General features: G+C 33.9%; 1 protein-coding gene across 2 annotated transcripts; it reads left to right on the top strand.

Annotated features, from left to right (window-relative positions):
• Positions 1-13,329: 13,329 nt before the first annotated feature.
• LOC132616998 (H/ACA ribonucleoprotein complex non-core subunit NAF1) lies at positions 13,330-21,407 on the top strand. 2 transcript variants are annotated; one of them, XM_060331836.1, is made up of 5 exons: positions 13,330-13,452; positions 13,653-14,253; positions 17,188-17,265; positions 17,418-18,724; positions 21,056-21,407. In XM_060331836.1, the coding sequence occupies exons 2-4, from the start codon at positions 13,675-13,677 to the stop codon at positions 18,720-18,722; spliced, it is 1,962 nt and encodes a 653-aa protein (XP_060187819.1). In that variant the 5' UTR covers positions 13,330-13,452; positions 13,653-13,674; the 3' UTR covers positions 18,723-18,724; positions 21,056-21,407. The 2 variants fall into 2 exon arrangements, with proteins under 2 accessions (XP_060187819.1, XP_060187818.1); XM_060331835.1 differs by having other exon boundaries at positions 13,376-14,253.
• Positions 21,408-22,913: the final 1,506 nt, after the last annotated feature.

Raw genomic sequence — 22,913 nt, 5'->3', positions numbered from 1 at the left:
CAGAACTGATTCCCAGTTCTGAGATAATCTCTAATGCATACTTTCTTTGGTTTACCACAATTCCTTTGGCTTATCTACTGAACTCCATACCAAGGAAAAATTTCAAGGTTCCCAGATCCTTCATTCTAAAGACCTTGTGTAATGAGGTCTTGGTTTCTTCAATAAGAGTCAAGTTACTTCCTGTTACTAGCATATCGTCCACATATATGAGGATGACTATAACATTAGTGCCTTGCCTTTTTATAAATAAGGAATGATCCAAACCACTTTGTGTAAAACCTGAATTGATCAGTGCTTCAAATAATTTTAAATTCCACTGTCTGCTTGCTTACTTCAACCCATAGAGGGATTTTACAAGTCTGCAAACAAGACCAGACTTCCCCTGACTTGGAAAACCCTGTGGAAGTGTCATGTATACCTCATCATGCAAGTCACTTTGAAGAAACGCATTGTGCACATCAAGTTGATGAATAGACCAGTGATGTTGAGAAGCCAAGGACAGAACTGTTCGACCAGTAGCAATCTTCACAACAGGAGAGAAAGTTTCATGGTAGTCAAGTCCCTCTTGCTGAGTGTAACCTTTGGCCACCAACCTGGCTTTGAATCTTTCAATCTCCCCATTGGCCTGCTGTTTGATCTTGTAAACCCATTTACAACCGATAGCAGTCTTCCCATGAGGCAAAGGAACAAAGGTCCAGGTGTGATTATCTTGGAGGGCCTGAAGTTCAGAATTCATAGCCTCAACCCATCTACTGTCTTTGACAGCCTCCTGATAGGACTTAGGCTCAGAAATGGTGGAGAGCACACCTAGATATGCTTGATGAGGAGGAGAAATGCCTGCATAAGAAAGAGAGTCTGCAAGAAGGTATAAAATATTGTTAGCAGATTTCTGAGTCACATAATCTGAATGCTATATGGGCTCCTTGATTTGCCTTTGTGATCTTCTTAAGGAGTCAGATGTAGGAGGTTGTATAGGGAGCATAGATGGAACAAGATCAATATGTGAAGGGCCAAGGTCCTGAACAATAGGTGAAGAACCAAAGTCCTGAGAACTAGGTGAAGAACAAGTAGGCACTGAGCTGGGGGAGGAACAAGTAGCAACTGTTGGTGTATCAGGGGCTGCAGGAATATCAATAGCAGCAGGGCAAATCTCTATATTCTCAGAAAGATCATCAATAAGAGTAACAACATCGACATCTGTGAAGGGAGAAGATGCACCAGCTTCCACATCAAAAGAAGTAAAACATCTTTGAAGGGGAAAATTTGCTCTCTAAATTAAACATCTCTATTTATGAAAAAATGTTGTTTGTGTAAATCAAACAATATATAGCCCTTTGTCACAGTAGAGTATCCCATAAAGACAGAGGGAATAGCCCTAGGGGCAAATTTATCCACCCTAGGTAAAGAACTAGCATAGCACAAGCAACCAAAAGTCCTTAAATGATCTAATGAAGGTGGCTTACCAAAGAAAACTGCATAAGGTGATTTGCAACCAAGAACTGTCAAGGGTAACCTGTTTATTAAGTAAGCTGCAGTTAAGAGACAATGACCCCAAAATTGTAGAGGGATATGGCCTTGAAATTTTAATGCTCTAGCCACCTCTAACAGGTGTCTATTCTTTCTCTCAGCTATTCCATTCTGCTGTGGGGTGTGCACACAAGTTCTTTGGTGAATAATTCCCAAGTTCTTAAGGAATTCCTACGTTGCATTACTCACAAACTCTCCTCTATTATCAGTCCCGATTACTTGGACTGTTGCTTGGAATTGAGTATGTATCATCTTAAAGAAGTGCTTAAGCATCAATAAGACATCACTCTTATGTTTGAGCAGGAAAATCCATGTAACATGAGAATAGTCATCAACTATAGTCAAAAAGAATTTATTTTCATCAAAAGTAGATATGTGATAAGGTCCCCAAACATCTAGCTGTAAAAGTTGAATTGCCTTGTTGGATGTAGTACTATTAGAATGAAAAGGAAGTCTACAATGTTTAGCTAGTGGACACACTTCACAATTAGACAAGACTGTGTTACATTCCTCTAGTTTATAACCAAGCAAGCTCTCCATGGGTCCACTTGATGCATGAGCTAATCTCCTATGCCAAAGAAGTATGTCATCCTCTTTCTTCTGTACATTGTGAGCTTTTATTCCTTCATCATCTTTCTCCTTATTTGTAGAAACTGTCTTAGCAGATACTGGAGGGGCCAACAGATATAGTCCTTTTGATTCTCTACCAATCCCCTTCAATTTCCCAGTTGTAAGGTCCTGGAATAGGCAGAAACCAGGGTAAAAGGAGACCAAAAAAAAATGCAACTCTCTAGTTATTTTGGAAACTGATAAGAGGTTGTATTTAAATTCTGGTACAAACAGCACATTTTCAATTATTCCTGTCTTTGTGATTCTGCATTTCCTAGTATGAGATACTTGTGTCATTTTCCCATTTGGCAAATACACCTTTTTATTACTATCTGTGATAACCTGCTCAATATCAGATAATATACTCAAACTAGCAGTAATATGATTCGTTGCACCACTATTAACTATCCACCTGACCTGTTCTGTATTGATATCAATACCTGCCATATTTGCCATGCTTCCTGATGACTCCTCCTTGTCCAGCATCATCATGATTTTTTCATGCTGTTCATCAGTAAGTTGTGGTGCTCTAGGTATGTTTCCCATTCCAAATCCACTGTTAAAAGCAGTGTTGTCTCCATGGAGGTTTGGATTAATGTTTTTAGTCTGCACATGGTTAGTAGTGTTGATATTCTCATATTTCTTCCCTTTGAAATCTACAGGATATCCAATCAATCTATAGCATTTTGTAGCCAAGTGTCCTCTGCGCTTGCAAAAGTCACACAATAGGTTCCAGTTTTTCTTTGATTTCTGATAATTATTTCCTCTTCCAGCTAGTAAAGCCGTCAACTCAACTCCCTCTCCTATTGTAGAAGAACTGGCCATCGATCTCTGACTTTCCCTTTCTATTAACATAAAGTAAGCTTTGTTGAGGCTTGGAATAGGACTAGTCATCAGAATCTGGCTTCTAGCCTGGTCATAATTTTCATTGAGTCCCATCAGAAACTGCAGCACCTTCAAATTTTGCATGAACTGTGTGAATTCCTTGGACCTTCTACAATTGCAAGGAGTCGGAGTCATGCTGTTAAATTCAACCCAGTAATGGCGATGTTTTGAGAAATATACTGAAGTACTATCAGTTCCTTGGACTAGAGTTGCAATGGATTTGTGCAGTTGATACATACGAGAGGTATTTACTTTGTCAAACTTCTCCTTGAAGTCATCCCAAACATCCTTTACATCTTCAGCATAAACGATTCCAGTGTGCAATTCCTTTGTAACTGCAACCATTATCCAACCCAGAATAACAACATTACATCTATCCCATTGATGTGCCAGATCTTCAGAAAAATCCTCCTTCTTCAAGGTGCCATCAACGATCCCTAATTTGTTCTTTCCAAGCAATTGGATTCGCATAGCCCTACTCCAAATGGAGTAATTTTCTGATCCTGTTAACACAATCGAGATAATCGGTCCTCCGCTTGTATCCGAAGGATGAAGAAACAATGCATGAGTGTGATCGATTTTTGTAACCGACATTTTTGTTCTAATCCAAAACTTTCAAAGCTTTGTTCGTCTGGTTACGATTCCTACTTGGATCGACTAATTAAACTCACATTTGTGGTTGTTAAGCTCTGATACCATGTTGAATTTCACACAAATCAGCTCTAAATCACCATAGCCAAGCTCGGTTAGGAAGAGAGAAAGAAGAATTTTATTGAAGTGAGAAAAATATCTTGTGTTGTTCCACTAACTCATACGGCTGTACATATATACCAACTCCAACTAACTAACCGCCTTATGTTTACTAATTTGCTAATCTACCCACTAATTACACTAAATGACAGATACACCCTGCTACTATTCCTGTCAAGTAACACCCATATTATCAGGGAGTACTTGACGATTACCTCATTTCCAAATATTGAAGTCATTATTTGTAACTTAAAGTTCGACCATCAATAGTATAATTATAAATTATTGCTTTAGTGTTTGGAATACCGGTTTTCTTGGAGATGCGTGGGATAGAGAGCTCGTGGCACCTTCCACCTACCCTTCCTCATTTGCTTTGAGAATAGTGTGAACAAAGAGTGAGCACAAGAAAATAAGAAGGCCTTGATGATACGGAGTCTCAGACTAACTTGAGTTGTGCGGGAGAGACTAGATCGAATAAACTCCCATGGGGTCAGAAAAATAACAAATTATTTCTGACATTTCCACCATTAAATCATATCCATTCTGATTTTTGCCTCAAAATCTCTGCTCCTATTAAACCCAGCATTAGTAGAAGTGGGTAGCGACACTGGAGACGGATGAACTATCCCGGAATAGGAGCGAATTCAACATTTATGATACACATGATTCATCTAACCCAATACTTTTGATGCAGAACATAAATTTATATGGCAAAATTCACTAAAATTGCAACTAATAGTAAGTATGAATTCCATAAGTTTAAGAATATAATGAATTTAAACGTTAAAAATCTTAGAGGTTGAATTTATAGTGTTTAAAATCCTGAATCTACCTCAGTCGAGAAGTTTGCCCCTTGAGACTGGGTCCTTCATTTGAAATTGTCCTTTTCCTGAATTACTGAGAGAGAAATTTTGTTAGTATTTCTAGTGAAATAATGGTTGTCAGTACCAAATTAAATTTAATCAAGTTTTAAATGGACAAGCGATTTTTTTTCCCTCCCTTTTCGGGCAGACCTGTTATCCTGTTATTAATTTATGGAGTGATGGATTGCCATTTCTCCTTCAATTATTACCTGCAACGTTAACAATTACGTGTAGAGTGTTTTGACTTTGTCACAAAAAATTTATTTATACACATTTCACTGTCAGCTATATATAAAAAAATAATGGATCTCACTCATATGTCAAACAAAGAAGAATAATATATACATGAAACGGTGGATCTTTAGTCAGCAAATTGGCTCTGAAGTTAATCCCCAACTCGTCCACTGATCAAACTATGCTAAATTACAATCCAATTGCAAGATAAACAACTAGTCTCTCATCCATCAACTGTCTTAACTGTATTCTGTAGCTTGTGATCAAAAGTAAACTGTAGCTACAAGTGGTTCAAAGCACACTGTTTCCTGTGTAATAAAAAAATAAATTAAACGCATTATATTATACGTTATTTATGCTGACCACTTTTGGCCTTACTCCTTTTCCTTTTGCAAATTGCACCTCACTTGTCGAAGTAAAAAAATATCACATTAGTTCGAAAATACTTTTCTAAGGTAGCGAATCAAGTTCCCTCTAACATGACATTCTATTATACTGGCTAGTTGCACATCCTTCTCTTATAAGTTATGTCCTAATCATATTTAATGTGAAAAGAATTTAAGGTTATATATGCAGTCCCTTCTCTTAAGTTATGTCTTAATCATGTTTAATGTAAAAAAATAGATTAATATACGGTGATAGTGTATATTTATTAAATATTACTATCTGTTAATCTCTGAAGCATACATTAGTTAACATTTTTATCTGATTTTTTAATTAATATTTATCATAAAACTTATCTTTAATTACTTTAGATAATTTTTATAATATTAGTGCATAGGACTTAAGCTCTTTTAAAATTGGATCCACAAGTCATGTAGCTATATTAGGTTAATTATATATACTAATTATATATATCTTTTAAATACTCATATTTAGATAGTTGTAGTTCCTTCCTAGTTAAGATAAACCGTATGATTCAATTTAAATTGCCTCAATCAAGGCACTTTTCCGTCCAAATAACTTCTTTGAGACAAAAAAAATTAAAAACTTTAACTTCTTTTCCAAAATTATCACTTTCAAAATCACTGGCCGGTGATCATCCCAACCCCCAATTAATTGAAGATGTTGACAATATGATTGAGTTTGACCCTATATATCGACGATATTACTGTACAAAAACAACATCTAGACAATTCAAACAATTGCAACCAGAGTCTCCTGCTAAACTCTAATGTTGATGATATTATATTTTAAGGACTCCATTAATTAAGATGATCGCTATCTCATGTGGGGTCTAAATGCATCTCGTCCTTCTAAAACAAAACTAGATGGCGTATGTCCGTGCTGCGCACGGGCCCAACACTTTGGATTATAATGTATTTATGTGTATGTAATTGTGTTTGGATAGTGATAATATATACTATATTTTATATTGCTAATAAATATACATAAGTTTGCACTATATATATATATATATATATATATATATATATTATGTTCAAAACACGATTAATATAACATTGTAGTTTGTGCTCCGTATCCAAAACTTTATTATATTAGTGTTTGCTACGTATACAAAGTTGGAAAAAATTTATTAATACTTTTTAAAAGAGAAAACTTGTTTAAAAGGAAACTATTTTCCTCTCTTTGAGATAAAACAATAGCAATATTTAAGCATCAGTTGATACTTTGAATTTTAATTCGATTAATTTTAAAGGTGTAAAATATTCTATTGTTAATGTATGTAGATTGGACCTAAACAATACTTATTATTTTTTATCAAATTTTGATTTGGATAATTCTAATTCAAATTATTAAATTAATTTTACATGTTTAAAATGAAACAAAATAGAAATTTAATATTATTTTTTCTTTTAAAAAATTAATCTCTTTTCACATTTATTAGAGTAAGGAAAAAAATGAAAAAGTAATTAAATTTTATCTTATTTTAAAATATAAATATTTTAAGTATATTTATTTTAGTAAACATAACAAATAAATGACATGGCGGAATAGCAAATACAACAGTTAAATATCTAGATTAGATCTCAGACTAATATAAGAAAAGAAAGGAAATTGTATGGTTTGGCTGCTTAACCTTTTGAAGAAAAAGCAATAATATGGGGTCCATATTTTTTGTTGTACAATAATTTTATTTGCTCCCACTAATGGGTTGATACGCATGTGACAATGAATTCACCATTATTACTTAATGGGGATACTTTGGGAATTACATGAATATTATTTGATTTTTTAATATGGGGTGCACGTTTTTTTTTTACATTGATTTTTTTTTTTAATATGGGGTCCACTTTTTTTTTACATGAGTTTGGAGATAGTGGGGTCCACTTTTTTTCCTTTTTTTTTTAATATTGCTTGGTGTTTTTAGTATGGGGCCCATCTTATTTTTTTTAATTTTTTTAAAGAGTGACTGACGACGAAGCATGGGTAAACCTGTGCTTATGCCCGTGCGCATTTAGATTATAGTGTATTATCACTTTGGGTAGTGATAATATATATATATATATATTTTATATTGCTAATAAATATACATAAGTTTGCACTGTTATATATATATATATATATATATATATATATATATATATATATATATATATATATAAGAAAAGAAAGGAAATTGTATAGTTTGACTACTTAACCTTTTGAAGAAAAGCAATAATATAGGGTCATATATATATATACACACATACTATGTTCAAATCACGTTAATATAAGAAAAGAAAGGAAATTGTATGGTTTGACTATTTAACCTTTTGAAGAAAAGCAATAATATGGAGTTCATGTTTTTTGTTGTACAATAATTTCATTTGCTCCTACTAATTGGTTGATACGCATGTGGCAATGAATCCACCATTATTGACTAAATGGGGATACTTTGGGAATTACATGAATATTGTTTGATTTTTTACTATGGGGTGCACGTTTTTTTTTTTACATTGCTTTTTTTTTAATATGGGATCTACTTTTTTTTTTATATTGCTTGATTTTTTTAATATGGAGTCCACCTTTTTTTTTTCAAATCAACTTCAAATAAAAAAGAAACTAAAAAAATTCATATCCTTCCAGAGTGAATGCGTGTATGAGTACATTCACTTTCCAAGGATATGTGAGAAACCAAAAAACAAATTAAAAAAGGTAAAGATAAATTTGTACTAATATGTGAGTTAGTTGCATTGCGTTGCTGACTCAATCAATGTCAAGTGTAGAAAAACTTCAAATGGGACCCACTTCTCTACAAAAAGAAGCAGACAATTCTGTGAAATTATAGAAACTGACAAAAATATCCATCGAAATATTCGGGAAATGACACAATTACCCTCAGTTGGATTTTAAACGCAATCAAGCACACATGTCGATCTTGCATCATTACTCACTCTTCTATATATATAGTAGTAAGTAAAGAAGTAAAGTGGGGATTGTTTCCTCAACTAATGAAACTATAACTAGTGCATTACAATAAATCACACAAATCCTTTTCTATTTATTTAATGCAATCTTGATTTCTCAACAGGAAAATGTCGATACAATGGCATCATCTCCATTCATGATATTTTACCATTTAGAAAATGAGCGTGTCATTGTTGCGCTAGGTAGCTCTAATAAGGGCACTAGTTCTGCTTACACTCAGGATTACTAAAATATTTTAAAAATTTCTCAATACTATCATCTTCCTGTTATTTCGGGCGTACCTTTGATTCGTTGAGTGAGAAGCCCTTTTCTACAGGACTTCCGGATCACTATGGTCGATCGTGTGACTTCAATCTACCACACCATCATGGCTAGCTCAATTAGCATCCGAAGGTTTCTAGTATTATTTTGGATCCTTCTAAATGTAAATGTTAACATAGTTTGAGAGATTTGTTACTTTAGAATGTTTGCATGTGGCACAAATTGTTTGTTCAAAAAATAAAATCAATATAAACATTCAAAAAGTGGACGGACTAAGGTACCCGAACACTTTAAATATCATGTTTTATCTCTGAACATGGTCCTAACGTCTTGCAAATTCATTCACTCAATATGCTAGAGTGATCTAATTTTGATCATTATTCCTTCATACCAAAATCTCATTTTAACCACCCTTCAGTAACTTTAGGGATAATTAGTCCACTAAAACTTTATTTGCATTCAGCGTTTATAGCAAATCATATACTACTTATCATGACAAAGTCACAAATTAAGGTGAAAATGTGTATTAATTAACTATGACTTGGTAAAAAAAGTGTATGTGAAGATATGTGTCATGTATTTATCGAATTGATACTTACCATATTAGATCCTTAAGATCTTTGTTTCTTTTCTTCGTCCGTTCATAGTTATTAAGTATTGACATCACTATTTAATTTCATGTGATTTTCGACTATCCAACCTATCCTTTCTAACTCAACCATATAATAATGGGAATTTTTCACAAATACGGTGTAATACCCTAAATGGATACACTGTTTTGGGCTAGTTGGGCTGCTCCTATCTCTCCCGAGGATGCATTGTCCAATGGACCTGCTTCAAATATTACAATGGGCCGGGGTAGCGCGCAAATAGCCGATTTCAGGCCTAAGGTTTAATATCGGTATATTTGAAGTTTATTCATCTATCTATATTGTTTTAAAAGCATGAATACAAATGTTGATAGACCGAAATATCCTTCAAATATTGAACGACTTTAATACCTTTTAAAGATAAATTGAGTCTTAATAAAATAATTCTATAATGGATAAAATTGTAAATTTAATAACTTCTCCTAATATGAATTCGCATAAACTTCTAATCTTAATCAAACACCGCCTATAGGATCCTTCAAATTCTACTTCCAACGTGCATGATATAGGATGTAATCCTATTTGTTTATGGACATCAAGGACGATAGTAGACTGCAAAATTGATTTCCCATCCTTTTTCAATTTGAACCGTACATTTTAATTTGATATGAGCCGATTGTATGAATTGATTTAGAAAAAAAAGGAGCCAAACAATTTTATTATTTTCTACATATTTTCAAAGCTGAAAATTTAAGGACTAATTACACTATTAAACACCAATGTAACGTGACTCAGTTCTGTATCCCCTGTATTTTAAAATTAAATACTTACACCTCCTATATTATGGAATTCCTATTACACCCCCTTTGATGTATATATTCAAAATTGGGTATATCAAAACTGGGTACTACTACTACTACTTTGATTGAGTAAACTGAATAATAATGTTGGTTGATCTTTATACTCTTTATTAATTAAATTATCTCTATAAGTTAATGAACAAAAAATTAAAACATTTCATTTATAGAGTCCAAGTTAAAATATAGAGATAGGGTCCAAGACCAACATGTTGAGAATGATTAGCAAATAAATACGCTAGAACGTAATAGGTAGGATAGTAGTCCTATACCCATGTGACTTCTATTAAAGACAACATAGTGTATTAAATAAGTCAATGAAGAATCGACGTTGAGAGTCTTTTCTTTCCTTTTTTTTTTTTTTTTTGTCATAATTAAGAACTTTGATATATCTCATGTCCTAGATATTCACCAGGTTAAAAGATAATGTAAGATTAGAAATATTTTTATTTAGTTTTTTATGGCAAATATTATCGGAATGTTTAACCTAAAATCTAGATTAAAGATTAACAATTGAATTTATAAAATAAGGTCACAGACAAGTGAATTATCTAATTTTAATTAATCTCTGGACAGTGATTGCCACGTGTCGTCTTAATGGTTACTTAATCTTTAATATTGAATTATTTTAGTTGTAACATGTTTTCTATATGAGTAAAAAGAAGAAAAGTTTAAATACCGACAACATCAATTTCAAAGAAGTATTAAGTAGATAGAATCCTATACTATAGTAATATTTTTGTAACTCATTAAATAAATATATATAATTACAAATAATACTATCTAATATCTTTTACTATGGTTGAGATTGACTTGAAATAACGTTTATAATTATTTTAAAAGCATGAATATAACCGTTGGTAGACCAAAATAGCCATTTAAATATTAAACAACTTTTATACCCTTTTAGTCTAATTCTACTATATTTCTATTGACTATTTGGTAAATATAGAAAGTGTCACAACTAAAACTAGAGTTTAAAGCAAATACTACTTCTAATTTTCGATTTCGAATCAAATTAGCTAAAGAGTTGCTATCACATTCAAATTATGAAGTATCAAATGGATGTCCTTATTTTCCTTGGACTAATTGTGTGATTGAAAGTTATTTGTGCTCATTAGAATTTGAAGTCTAACAAATAAAATGATTAGGTAATTATTAGACCATAATTTGATAGGGTTGGGTATTTTTAGATTACTTTATATGTGTGGTCTTAAAAAATAGAATAAGAGTCGTTAAACTAAAGTAACGTATTAATTTCAAGACAATGAGTAACGAAACGTTGAATAAAATTATAATCTTAAATATTTTATCCAATATTTAGGACTTTGAATTCAATTAATAATAAAATATCATTAAATTAATTACTCCTTTTGGAGAAATTAAGGTACATTTAAGGAACTAATTAGTTAAGTTTCTATTTTTAATAGGTTAAAAGAGACGGAAGGGAGTTCTTAAATATTTGGAAATCAACGAGAAAAAAACAATTGCAGTTGAAAGTTTATATTCTAGGTACGCAATTCGTAAAACATATATAGAGACTACTAGCAGATCAATTTTTTTTTGTTTAGTTATTTTACAAATATAACCTGCATTGTGTTGGATATGGCATGAGTTTCTTTTTCCTATATCTATTTTTTGTGGTTTATTAATTATGTCAACTTATTTTTCATGAGGTGCTAATTCGTGAATTGACATTTGTATTTATTTATGGATTGGTTGGATGTATTTTTTTATGCATTACTTGAATTTTTAATAGAAAATATTATTATACCTTATTTTAGTGATCACTTAATTTTTAAGTTATTAACTAAATATTTTTAAAATTGATTGATATTCTTGTAATGTAATTTTGTTTAGTAATGATTTTCAACACCTTTGTATTTGTAAATGACAATACACAAATATATGGTCACTTATTCTCTAATATTGTATTATCTTAGTCGTGACATGTTTTCTATATGGGGAAAAAGAAAAAAAAAATACTGAGAACATCAATTTCAACGAAGTATAACGTAGATACAATCCTAAATCATATACTACAGTAACATTTTTGTAACTCACAAAATAAATTTATATAATTACAAATAATGTCATCTAATAATTTTTTACTATGATTGAGATTAACTGGGAATAACATGCAACTGCACATTTGAGAAGTATTAAGTGGCTACAACCAAATAATATTTTTGTACCACATGAAATAAATAGTACATATGTAATTTCAAACAATAATACATAACATCTGTTATGATTGACATGGATTAACGTGAGAGACACGTTCATAAAGACTAGTTGGTAAAAAAGTGTAATTAATAAAATATATCTTATATCATACATAGATAAATTTCAAATTATCGAGTCTGAAGTGACTCTCCTTGAGGCTAGAAGTTCTACTAAGAAACATATTCATCTGCCAATGAAAATGAATAAAAGCAGACATACATATGTTACGTTTTATATATATTTTACCCAACTTCCTCCTACTATTCAGAATGAGTGAGTAGGAACAAATAGAGATTCTATTGAACTTTTGTAAGGTAGCATGTACTCATGAAATAGTTGAGTTACACGTAAATCAGCTATTAGATATGTGAGTTAAGTCATATATCAAATAACATATGTGGGTTTGTGAATTAGTGCGGTTGTCACGTCAACGAATTTTATACATGCTAGTCGACAATGTAGATTATCGTGCAACTTATTATTTTAAAAGTACATGCTACCTTCCACCAGTACAAATATTGAATAACTTCGTGCTCCATAAACTAGATAGATAGATGGAAAGAAATCAATTTTTTTTCTCTTTATTGAGATTTGGATATATGCTCAATGAAATGTTTGTCCATTTCTTATGTCACACACATATATTCTGACTTTTTATGAATATAAAAAAAAAACTCAAGAAAAAAAATGTACATCTTTCATATGAAAGAGAAAACACAAATAAAAAATAAATGGGATAACTTTTCTCTAAGGTGGAGTCGATCACTCCAGCTCGACAATAAAATAAAGTACTATTCAATTTATGTTAACTCATTTGATTGAGCACAAAATTTAAGAAAGAAGTTTTTTTTTTAAAAAATTGTAGTGTTAAATAAGTCGCATATATTTTGTGTGACTATAAATACTTACAGAAAAGTAAATTAATTTTAAATATAGAAAGAGATCATTCTTTTTAACACAAACTAGCGAGAAAATAGGTTAATAACATAAATTGAAAGACAAGAACGTAAGTTTCAAGAAGGGATCCATGATATCTGTCAATAGGAGAAGCATTATAATTGGGGCAGCTATTTTGCTTCAATTTCTAATAATCCAAGGGTATATTTGGACCAAAAACCAAACAGAGGACATATTTGTTGTATTTCCAAACTTTAGGGACATTATTTGCCTTGTAAATTATTCTGTTAAACCCTAGTAGGGTTTAAGAATCGTTTATTGCTGAATCAAAGCGCCCCAAAAATCTCGCATACAACACTTTCAGTACATTTATAAAGTCAGGTATTCTCCTATTATTAAAACTTACTATGAAAACCCAATTTCTGTCGCTTGAACATGGTGAATTTTCTTTACAATACCACAAGTGAAGAGGTTGAAGAAGATAAAAAGAACCAACCTTTTTCAGAGTTACTTTCTGTCCCTGATTTTGACGAGTTTTCTTTGTCTTTTGCTGATTCATTTCTTGATTTTGATTCCCTCAGCGATTTAATATCAGATAGCCCTATGTCTGATAAAAAACAAGAACCCATTGAGCTTAGTTCTGTTGAAGTTGAGTTGAACAATTTGGACAAGAATAATGGTGGGATTTTTGAGAAATTTGAAGTTCAAAGTGAGGTTCCTTTGAGTTGTTTGAATCAAGAAAAGACTGAAAGTGGGGTTTCTGAAAATGGTTTGGATAAGGGAAGTGATGGGATAATAGAGAAAGTTGAGTTGCCTGTAGTGGAGTTGGGGAGAGTTAGTATAACTGATACAGAGAATGAAAAAGTTGCTATAAGTAGTAAGGATGAGGAAAAAATTGTTAATGAGTCTGGTGTTAGTGGAAGTATAGCGAATAACGAGTTAAAAGGTGATACGGAGTCTGGAAGTGCAAGTGAAAGTGAAAGTGCATCGTCTTCCTCAGCGGCGTCTAGTAGTGATGAGGAAGAAGATGAGAGTAGTTCGAATGAGGAAGAAGAAGAAGGGAAGGTGGATATGGAAGAAGGGGAGATTGTAGGGTCTGATCCTGATGAGATGGTTGCTTGGGATGATGATGAGGAGGACACTGGTGCTAAGGGACCTATCAAGTCTAAGAACGAGGTTCAGGTAATAATTACCACTTCATATGCAATTGTGGTTGCTACTGCATCTGTGAACTACTACTTGTTGCAACAACATTTCTAAGTGCTTGATGCTTCTGCATCATGGAATGCAATGGATGGTTGTTACATATGGTTTCATAACGTATCGTATTAGCACTCTGAAGAATAAACTTACAAAAGAAAAGTAGGGTATCATTATATAAAATAGGACTTTTCGTCGTTACATAATGATGGATTTAATGATACGATTCAATAAAATTTAAGTAGCAAACAAAACAAACAGTGTATTTAAAGTAACAATACTTATACAATACAATAAGTAACAACTATCCATACAAGCTGTAAGTTTTTGCTAAATAGCAAGAAAAGACATCCTTTATTGGGCTTCTACAACAGATGATACTCTAATTCAGTAAAGCATGGATGTTGGATGCAACTATAAAATATTTATTTGAAGAGCTTTCACGTTAATGAAAGATGGAACAGGATTTTCGAGTAAAGGATGACTGCCCTAAGTATACCCAACTCTGAAACACATCTTTGATCATTGTTGTCAACTTTAACCAGAGTCGCTGACTTATGTATATGTCTAAACTAGTAAATCATCATAGGAAAAACTGAATTTTTTCTAATAATTTAAAAGATATTAGTCCTTAAGTGTAAATATTACTATTAGTTTTTAAGTTTTAGTCCAGTTCATCGTTTAGGCGAAACTATACATTTCTTCCAACTTTTGCCTTCTCTTTTTTTCTTACTTCCTCACCCCTTCATTTTTATTTCACAAGAATGTCAAAGATCCCTTTTCTTTCTTCTCCATTTTTCCAGTAATAAAAGTAAGCAGCTGAAGAGACTCGTCGCAAAGTATGTAAGTAATGAGACTCAAAGCATTACTGAGGCGATACACTCCAGGGAATTAATTGACGCTATGCTTTATGCAAAATATTTTGAATGAATAGTCTTGTCACAAATGTAGACAAATTGCAATATGTATCAGGAATTGCAGAAATGTTCAGATACAAAATTCAAGCAGCTTTTGTTCCAGCATTCAACTACATCGTATATACCAACAATTATCGTAAAATAAAGGATCAACATAGGCATGAGAAATGCGCCAGAAGAAGAAGCCTTTGATGGCTTCCTATCTATTAATCAACATTTATACATAAGAAACTGTCATATTTCAATCGAAGAAAAGTTCAAACTTAAAACGACGAATAAAAAGTACAATTTTTAATCTGAAATGCTCTATCATTAAATGATTAGTCTTCATAACTGAATGATTGAGCATACATACCAAGCTATATACAACCACAAAATAATCACCTTCCTATCCTTCCTCAGATTATCCAAAAGAAAAAGAAAGAAACACAACATGATTACAACTCAAAGAACACACGAATATTGACCCTGATTTTTATCCACCCCCAGAAGAGAAATCACACAAACAACAAAAAATTGCATAGTTAAAAGAAAAGAAGAATTTAGAAAGTCAAATGGCGGGTTCTGCTCTTCAAAATATCATACCCTGGCTTTAGTTATCGAGTCTATTTTCTCGTTTGTAAAGATCCATCCTTCATTAGTTTCAAGCTGAGACTATTGTATCATTCTCGTGAATACTGTCCTGAAGTCTTCCCCCAATCTGTGCCAATCTTCATCATTATAGAGGATTCATCGTAGCTTATCCGTCCATTCTACAAGAGAATGAAATGTCAGCACATAAAACGTCATGCATGACAGCACCATTTTCTATTTCCCAATCCACAATAAAACAAAATATCAAGGAAGCAGGTCATAGAATACACAGAATTTAAGAATAAAAGTATATTACTGACCTTGTCAGTGTCTACATCTTGCATAATAGCATTGATAACTTAAGGCCTCTCTTAACTCCTCAATCTCTATATAGCCATTTTGGTTCTTATCGAAAAATTCAAACACCTTCTTCAGGTGCTCCTTATTTGTCATCTTTCTTAGGTGGACTAAAATGGCTACAAACTCCCTGTGGCCCAAAACTCCATCATTATTAACATCAGCCTCTGAAAATATCATGGATTAGTTTTCTGTGTCTGTCCCAAGTCCCAATTAACATTATATTTATGTTGTGGCTAATATTCTCATTTCTTATGTAGTTATATTCATTTCTTAACTAAGACCCTGATACCTGGCGAGGGGGCATGGAGGGCGATTCCATCAGAGAAAAAAAGAAGGAAAAAGATAAATAGCTTTCCTAAGTATTTTCTTGAGTACTCGAAAATATACAACATTAAACTATTAAATAATAGGAATAAGAAGAAGGTCCAGCAAGAAGAAAACTGAAACGAAAATGAAATTACGCAAGCCTGGAAAGCAAAAAGGCTCTTGCTACTTCTTGTGGTATCTATATACATGTTAGTTTTCTTGTAGAGTTGATAAAGGTTGCTGCAATGAATCAAATCTTAATGAGATCAATTTTTTTCAACTGGATTGCCTATCCAGGGCTTGTTTTCCTTTTGTTTACATAGAAAAATTCAAGTTCACATAAGTCAAAGTTTGAATGGCAATGTATATATTATTGCACGAGTAAAACACAGGCTCAAAATAAGCATCTTATGTAGCTTACCTTTCCAGATGAAGATTTTCCAACAGAATGACGTAGATGCTTTTCGTTCTAGATAACTTATTCAGCCTATTAAAACAATAGATTCTTCAAACAATACATTCACGCAGATAACAAAATTCATAATATTATTAAGTCAACATGAAAAATCAAACAATAACGTTGCAGAAACTGAGGAAAATATATAAAGGGTTTCAAATCGAGAGGTTAAAATTGATCGTAAAGGAATGCATGAAAAGGTTCGAATTTAAAAAAAAAAAAAAGGATGAAAGTGATATTTTGGATTTGCTTTTCATGATCTATGTCAAAATGCAAAATATTAAGTCATCTTGCTAATTGCAGGTTCTACCTCCAGTTCCAGAAGTGACTGCAACCTTACAACCACAGCACCAGATGCAGCCTGTAGGAGTTGTGACATCGGTAAGACTAAAAAGCTGAAAGGCAAACAACGCAATGTGATGATTCTCTTTTAAGCAGCAAGAACAAAAAATATTATTGCAAATGGTGATTGCTTATATTTAATTGAACTTTGTTATTTAAAGGACTTATTTAATCTATGTATGGTATGACAGATTCTCGGGGCCCAAGTTGTAGTAGAAGGGGTGGAGAAGCACACTCCTCTTTATGATGGTTCTATTCTCTGGATAACAGAAAGCAGATCACCACTCGGTATAATAGATGAGATTTTTGGGCCTGTCAAGAACCCGTACTACATTGTAAGATACAATTCTGACAATGAAGTTCCCCCTGGAATCCACCCAGGCACCTTGATCTCATTCGTCCCTGAATTTTCAAGTCATATCTTAAATGACAACAGTCTCTACAAGAAAGGGTATGATGCATCTGGCGAAAATGACGAAGAGGTGTCCGAGGATGAATTTTCAGATGATGAGAAGGAGGCTGAATACAAGAAAATGCTGAAAATGAAAAAGAGGGGCGTCACAAATGACCAGAAACCAGGAAACAAGAAAAAAGACAAAAGGAATCTCAAAAATCGATCTCAGAACTGGAAACAACATGATCAAGGTGCGGCTACAGATGTGCAACATGAAAATGGTAAACCATCAGTTGACCAAAGTCAACGTTTTATCCCAGCTGCTTCTGGTCCATTGGATCAAGGCATTCGTCCAAACGCCTCTCTTCAAGGACATGGAAAGAATATTACGCCTCCATTCCCTCATATGGAAAATCCCCTTGGCTTAGCAGCACCGTCAAATGGAGTTTGGAATAACGGAATCCCATATCAGCAGCCCCAGAATATGGGCTTTCCTAACGGACTGCCGAATATGGGTATGCCATGGGCCCAACAAGGTCATCCGCAGCAAATGTTTCAAATGCCTACGCCAAATGCATTACCTTTTGAGCAGCAAATAAATCCAAATCTTCCCTCTGGCTTTATGTTCCCAGGTGGACTACCGAATTTTGGTGCAGGGCCTTCATTTGCACCTTGGCCTGCCTTAGGACAAAATGTTTTTGGTCAAACACCTTTGCCAATGGGCTTACCAGGCCAATTTACTCCTACACCCATGAATTTTGGAGGTCAAGTACCAGCAAATGGACCACAATCAGGACAGAACAACAATTCACAATTTACCTCTACACTCATGAATTTTGGAGGTCTAGTACCAACAAATGGACCACGGTCAGGACAGAACAACAATTCACAACCAGGCCAATTTACTCCTACACCCATGAATTTTGGAGGGCAGGTACCAGCAAATGGACCACAATCAGGACAGAACAATAATTCAGGTCCTGGCTATAATAATGGTTCTCCAAATTTCAATCGAGGCGCTCGTTCTGGTGGTGGTCGGAGAGAGAATCACAGGGGTGGTGGCCGTTTTGGTGGTAGGAGAGGCAGGTCACAACGTAACTGAAGGTGAAAACCTTTACTTTGTAATTTTCATTAAAACTTGTAGTAGATTTATGGTTTTACTTTCCCTACTCCTTTTGGGGATCAAGTGTGTGCAGGACTATTCACCTTTTTATGGCTTCATCAAATGTAATGCAATTTTGTCCCAAATTTTACATGTTTGCTCTACAAAGCATTGGCCTTAGGCGTTGGTTCTCATTTTTTTCCTTGAGTGATTGTGGGGTGTGATGGGGTTGGGATACGATGCAAAGAAACAGACGTGGTTACTTCCTTTTTCTTTTTTATTTCCCACCAGGTTGATACTCACTTTGGGGATCGATTAATTCGTGATTTACGCTGGGAAGTTCCACTTGGGGGGGGGGGGGGGGGGGGGGAGCGCTTTCAACCTCAGAATGCAAACTTGAGACCTTTGGTTAAGGACGGAGGGGGTATTTATCACCCCCACTACAACCTTTGGTGGTAACAGACTTGTGTAGCAACACTGACCTGGAAGTCTTGATCATTTTAAGCAACCATGTCATCCTCTAGAACCTAGTCATTGGCATTTTGCATGCTGTGCAACTTTCATGTTCGGGGAGAAGGATTCAAAGAAATATTTGATCTTCATCCTGGCGATTCGTCATTAGCTTTACAGTATGATCTGACTGTTTTTGGTAGGAAAACATAAAGAGAATTAATATCATCTTCTGTTATGCCTTCATTCTTTTCCAAGTGTAAAACTAAGTAGCTGACTTTAAATTTGGTGTCGTAATTGAGTACCTCCTGCAGCTAATTCTTCGAAGTTGAGAGATTTCCGTGTCCAATATGCCATTCTGTATTTGCAGACAAAGAATTATATATTTGAATGCGAAGACTTATTTCACCCTCCACGACTTTCTCAAGAAGACTTATTTCACCCTCCACGACTTTCTCAAAAAAGAAACTTATTTCAACGCTCTAAGACTAAGTATTCCTGGATGACCGATAGCATACAATTACTGTCGAGGAATGGTTAAAGAACCTTATATTAGAAAGTACAGTAGTGAACCTGAGAGGGAGGGACAAGCGGTCTTTTATCAGTTTATCTACGTGTGTGATGCTCTATTTTTCTTTTTCTGTATGTATGTATCCTCTAGAGATGAATAGAGTAGCTCTTCCACTAAAATGTAGCTGAATTTCATTTTAGGATGTTGGATGTAATAATAGTTTGCTAGGAAGATATTCAAGGAATATATTACACTCAATACCTCCAATCGCAAACAGGAAAAGGAAAAAAAGTGCTAATTCTGGGGTGGGAAGGGAACTCATATGCCCTTGCTCCCACATCTAAGTTAAATGGCATTGTGGTTATGATGATGTATGAAGTTTTAATGGATAACGGATGATTGGAAGTAAAGCTTAATTGCAGATATTACTGCATTTAAATAGCTATCAATTTCTTGTCCAGAAGTAGTGTCTCTCAAAGAATTCTGTTTTCTAATCATAAGCCCATGGGATCTCTGCTAATGGTCAGAACTTGCTTCTCTAGTTGAGAGTGCTTTTTGCTTGTTAGATTTGGAAGTCAACCACCCGCAAGGGTGGCTCAGTTGGTTGAGCATGGGGCTTTCATAATGGAGGTCTCAGGTTCAAAACCCCCTGCCAACGACAACAGGGGATTTTCCTTCTAGGTCGAGCTCGTCGCACGGGGCTTGCCTAGTGCGGGTTACCTCTCCTGTGTGGTTTGCAAGCTATTGCACAGGAGCTGGATTTACCCTGTGCGCACCCAAAGGGTAGCGGCTGCGGGTTCCATGTCATCAAAAAAAAAAAAAAAGATTTGGAAGTCAACCACTTATTCTTGAGAGAAATAACTATTTATTGCGAGAATTGGAATTTTAAAATGCCATCCTAGAATTGAGTTGGAATGTCAGGCATTAAGAAATCTGGTCTTGATGCCCTTGTAATTGGATCTACTCCACTCTCCTTTCTTGGTTTGCAGCAGTGTTGCCCCTGCCTTTCACTCTGTTACATCTGAAATGTTATAGTGCCAAGTGACGTAAAACAATTCGTTGACTCATGTCCCATCGTATTAGTTTGGTAGAATGCCCAGTGATGTACAGGAGTTTGCTGATGCATATCCATCTTATTAAGTGGTAGAAAGCTTTCCTTGTTACTTAATATGCCGTGTGACAATGTATGCTTTTGTAGTTGTTGAACTAACAAAAGCATTCAATTTCAATGTTACCAAAATGTGCTAATTGGTTCTCTTTTTCTTTCTCTTGAAGTCTGTTGAATGGGAGAGTGATGATATTGTCTTAAACTGACTTCATCTTAGTCCTCAAAATGTCTGATTGTTTTGTGTTTTTAATTTATATGTTTCAGAGTTTCATGTGATGATGAAGAAGAACGAGCAAGTCGTAGGGTGTACAGGGAGGGGATGTTCTCGTTCTCCGACATGTAAAGGTTGCACCACCTGTGTTTGTTTTGGTTGCCAGATATGTCGATTTTCAGATTGCATTTGCCAGACGTGCAGTGATTTCACAAGGAATGCAAAAGCCTGATTATTCTATAATTTGTTTCCAATTTAATGGGGTATGTTTTCCTCATCATTAATTCATTTAAACCCCTGCTGTCCATGTTTTTGTTGACTATTAAACCCAAATTTACATTTACAATCAAAGGCTTTTCTCTCTATAATATATTTGTGCATCTGCATCATGCATGCATGCTAAGATATTTGACTGTTCCCATTTTGATTTCTTTGGAGCTGGTGATTTTTAGGTAAAAATGTACGTGGTACATGTTGTGAGGTTCGTTAATTTGGTTCTTACTCGTACCATGGTGCACTGGTGTCTGGTGATTAGAGAAAGAATAAACCTGATCTTATCTTTGCTTAAAAGTCATTAAAGTATTTTCAAAAAGATGGTGCCCACCATTCAATTTTCCCTTTTTCTGTTAATGTATATTATAAAGAGCACCCAATTAATTTAATTATGCCATGTAAAATAGAACTTATATTTGTCTATGTAAACATCAAATGTACGCTCTGTACTGATGGAGAAAAAGAGAAACCATATGTAAACCTCTTTATTAATGGAGGATGGATCTGCAAGGCTGAATCCGTCTTTTTCCATGAAAGCACAGAGTCTCTGACATCGTCATCACTAAGAAGCCGTTTGAAATCATGATATGAAATCAGTGCTTTGAATTTATGATGATTTGAAATTGAGGTTTTATTTGGATATGCAATTTAGAATTTTTTAATTGTATTTTTTCTCATAGAGATAAAAAAAAATCACAAGTTGTGAAAACTTTCTTAATTCTTATACAATCTTATCAAATGAGCAAATGATAGTTCAAAACAAAATTAATAAGCTACTGGAAGGTCTTTCTAAAAAATACAACATCAATTGATTAAATTTTAGCTCAATAAAAAAAAAAATTGAACATGAGTTGTAGTGTAACTACTCTTTAATATAATCCTCCCACATGGTTGGTAAGAGTAAATTTGTTTTAAATAACCATCAACTTGTAGATCTTTTAATATTTGATATAAATAGTTGGTAAACATGGTTGGTGAATATATCTATCAACTTATGGATATTTTTTTACAAAATATAAACTTATGAGTCAAGTTTTACATTTAAAAAATTTGAAATCATGTTTTGGAATTTCAAATCATGTCATTTTGGATGATTTGGAATTTGAAATCATGATATAAAGTTAAAGTTGAAATTTTGTGCAAATTACATAAATAAATGCTGATTTGAAATCACGATTTATCGCATGTAGAAGCCTACTAAAAAAAGCAAAAGCATAAAACTTTGTACTTTTGGCAAGCAACGTAGAACTTAGTGAATATAGCAAATGTACATGCCAAAAGCTACGACAGAGTGGTTTTAAAGGATCATGTACCCACCTCCACGTCTTTGTCAACTAGACCAAGTATTGCAGAAAAGAAAAAAACTCTCTCCCGATATTATCATGCATATACTTTTATTAATCACTTCGTCCGGAGGCGGCAACAACAACAACAACATACCTAGTGAAATCCCATAATGTGAGGTCTGGGGAGGGCAAAGTGTACGCAGACATTACCCTCACCTTGGGAGGTAGGGAGGTTGTTTCCGAAAGACCCTCAGCTCAAGAGAAAACAAGACAAACGAGTCAGATAAGGACAAGCATATCAGAGTAGTGCGAAAATAAGAAATAACAAGAGCGAAGAAGTCATGATAAACAA

This window comes from Lycium barbarum, chromosome 11 (genome assembly GCF_019175385.1).
Source record: "Lycium barbarum isolate Lr01 chromosome 11, ASM1917538v2, whole genome shotgun sequence".
NCBI classification, from domain to species: domain Eukaryota; kingdom Viridiplantae; phylum Streptophyta; class Magnoliopsida; order Solanales; family Solanaceae; genus Lycium; species Lycium barbarum.
This window is presented reverse-complemented; position numbering and strand designations above follow the sequence as displayed.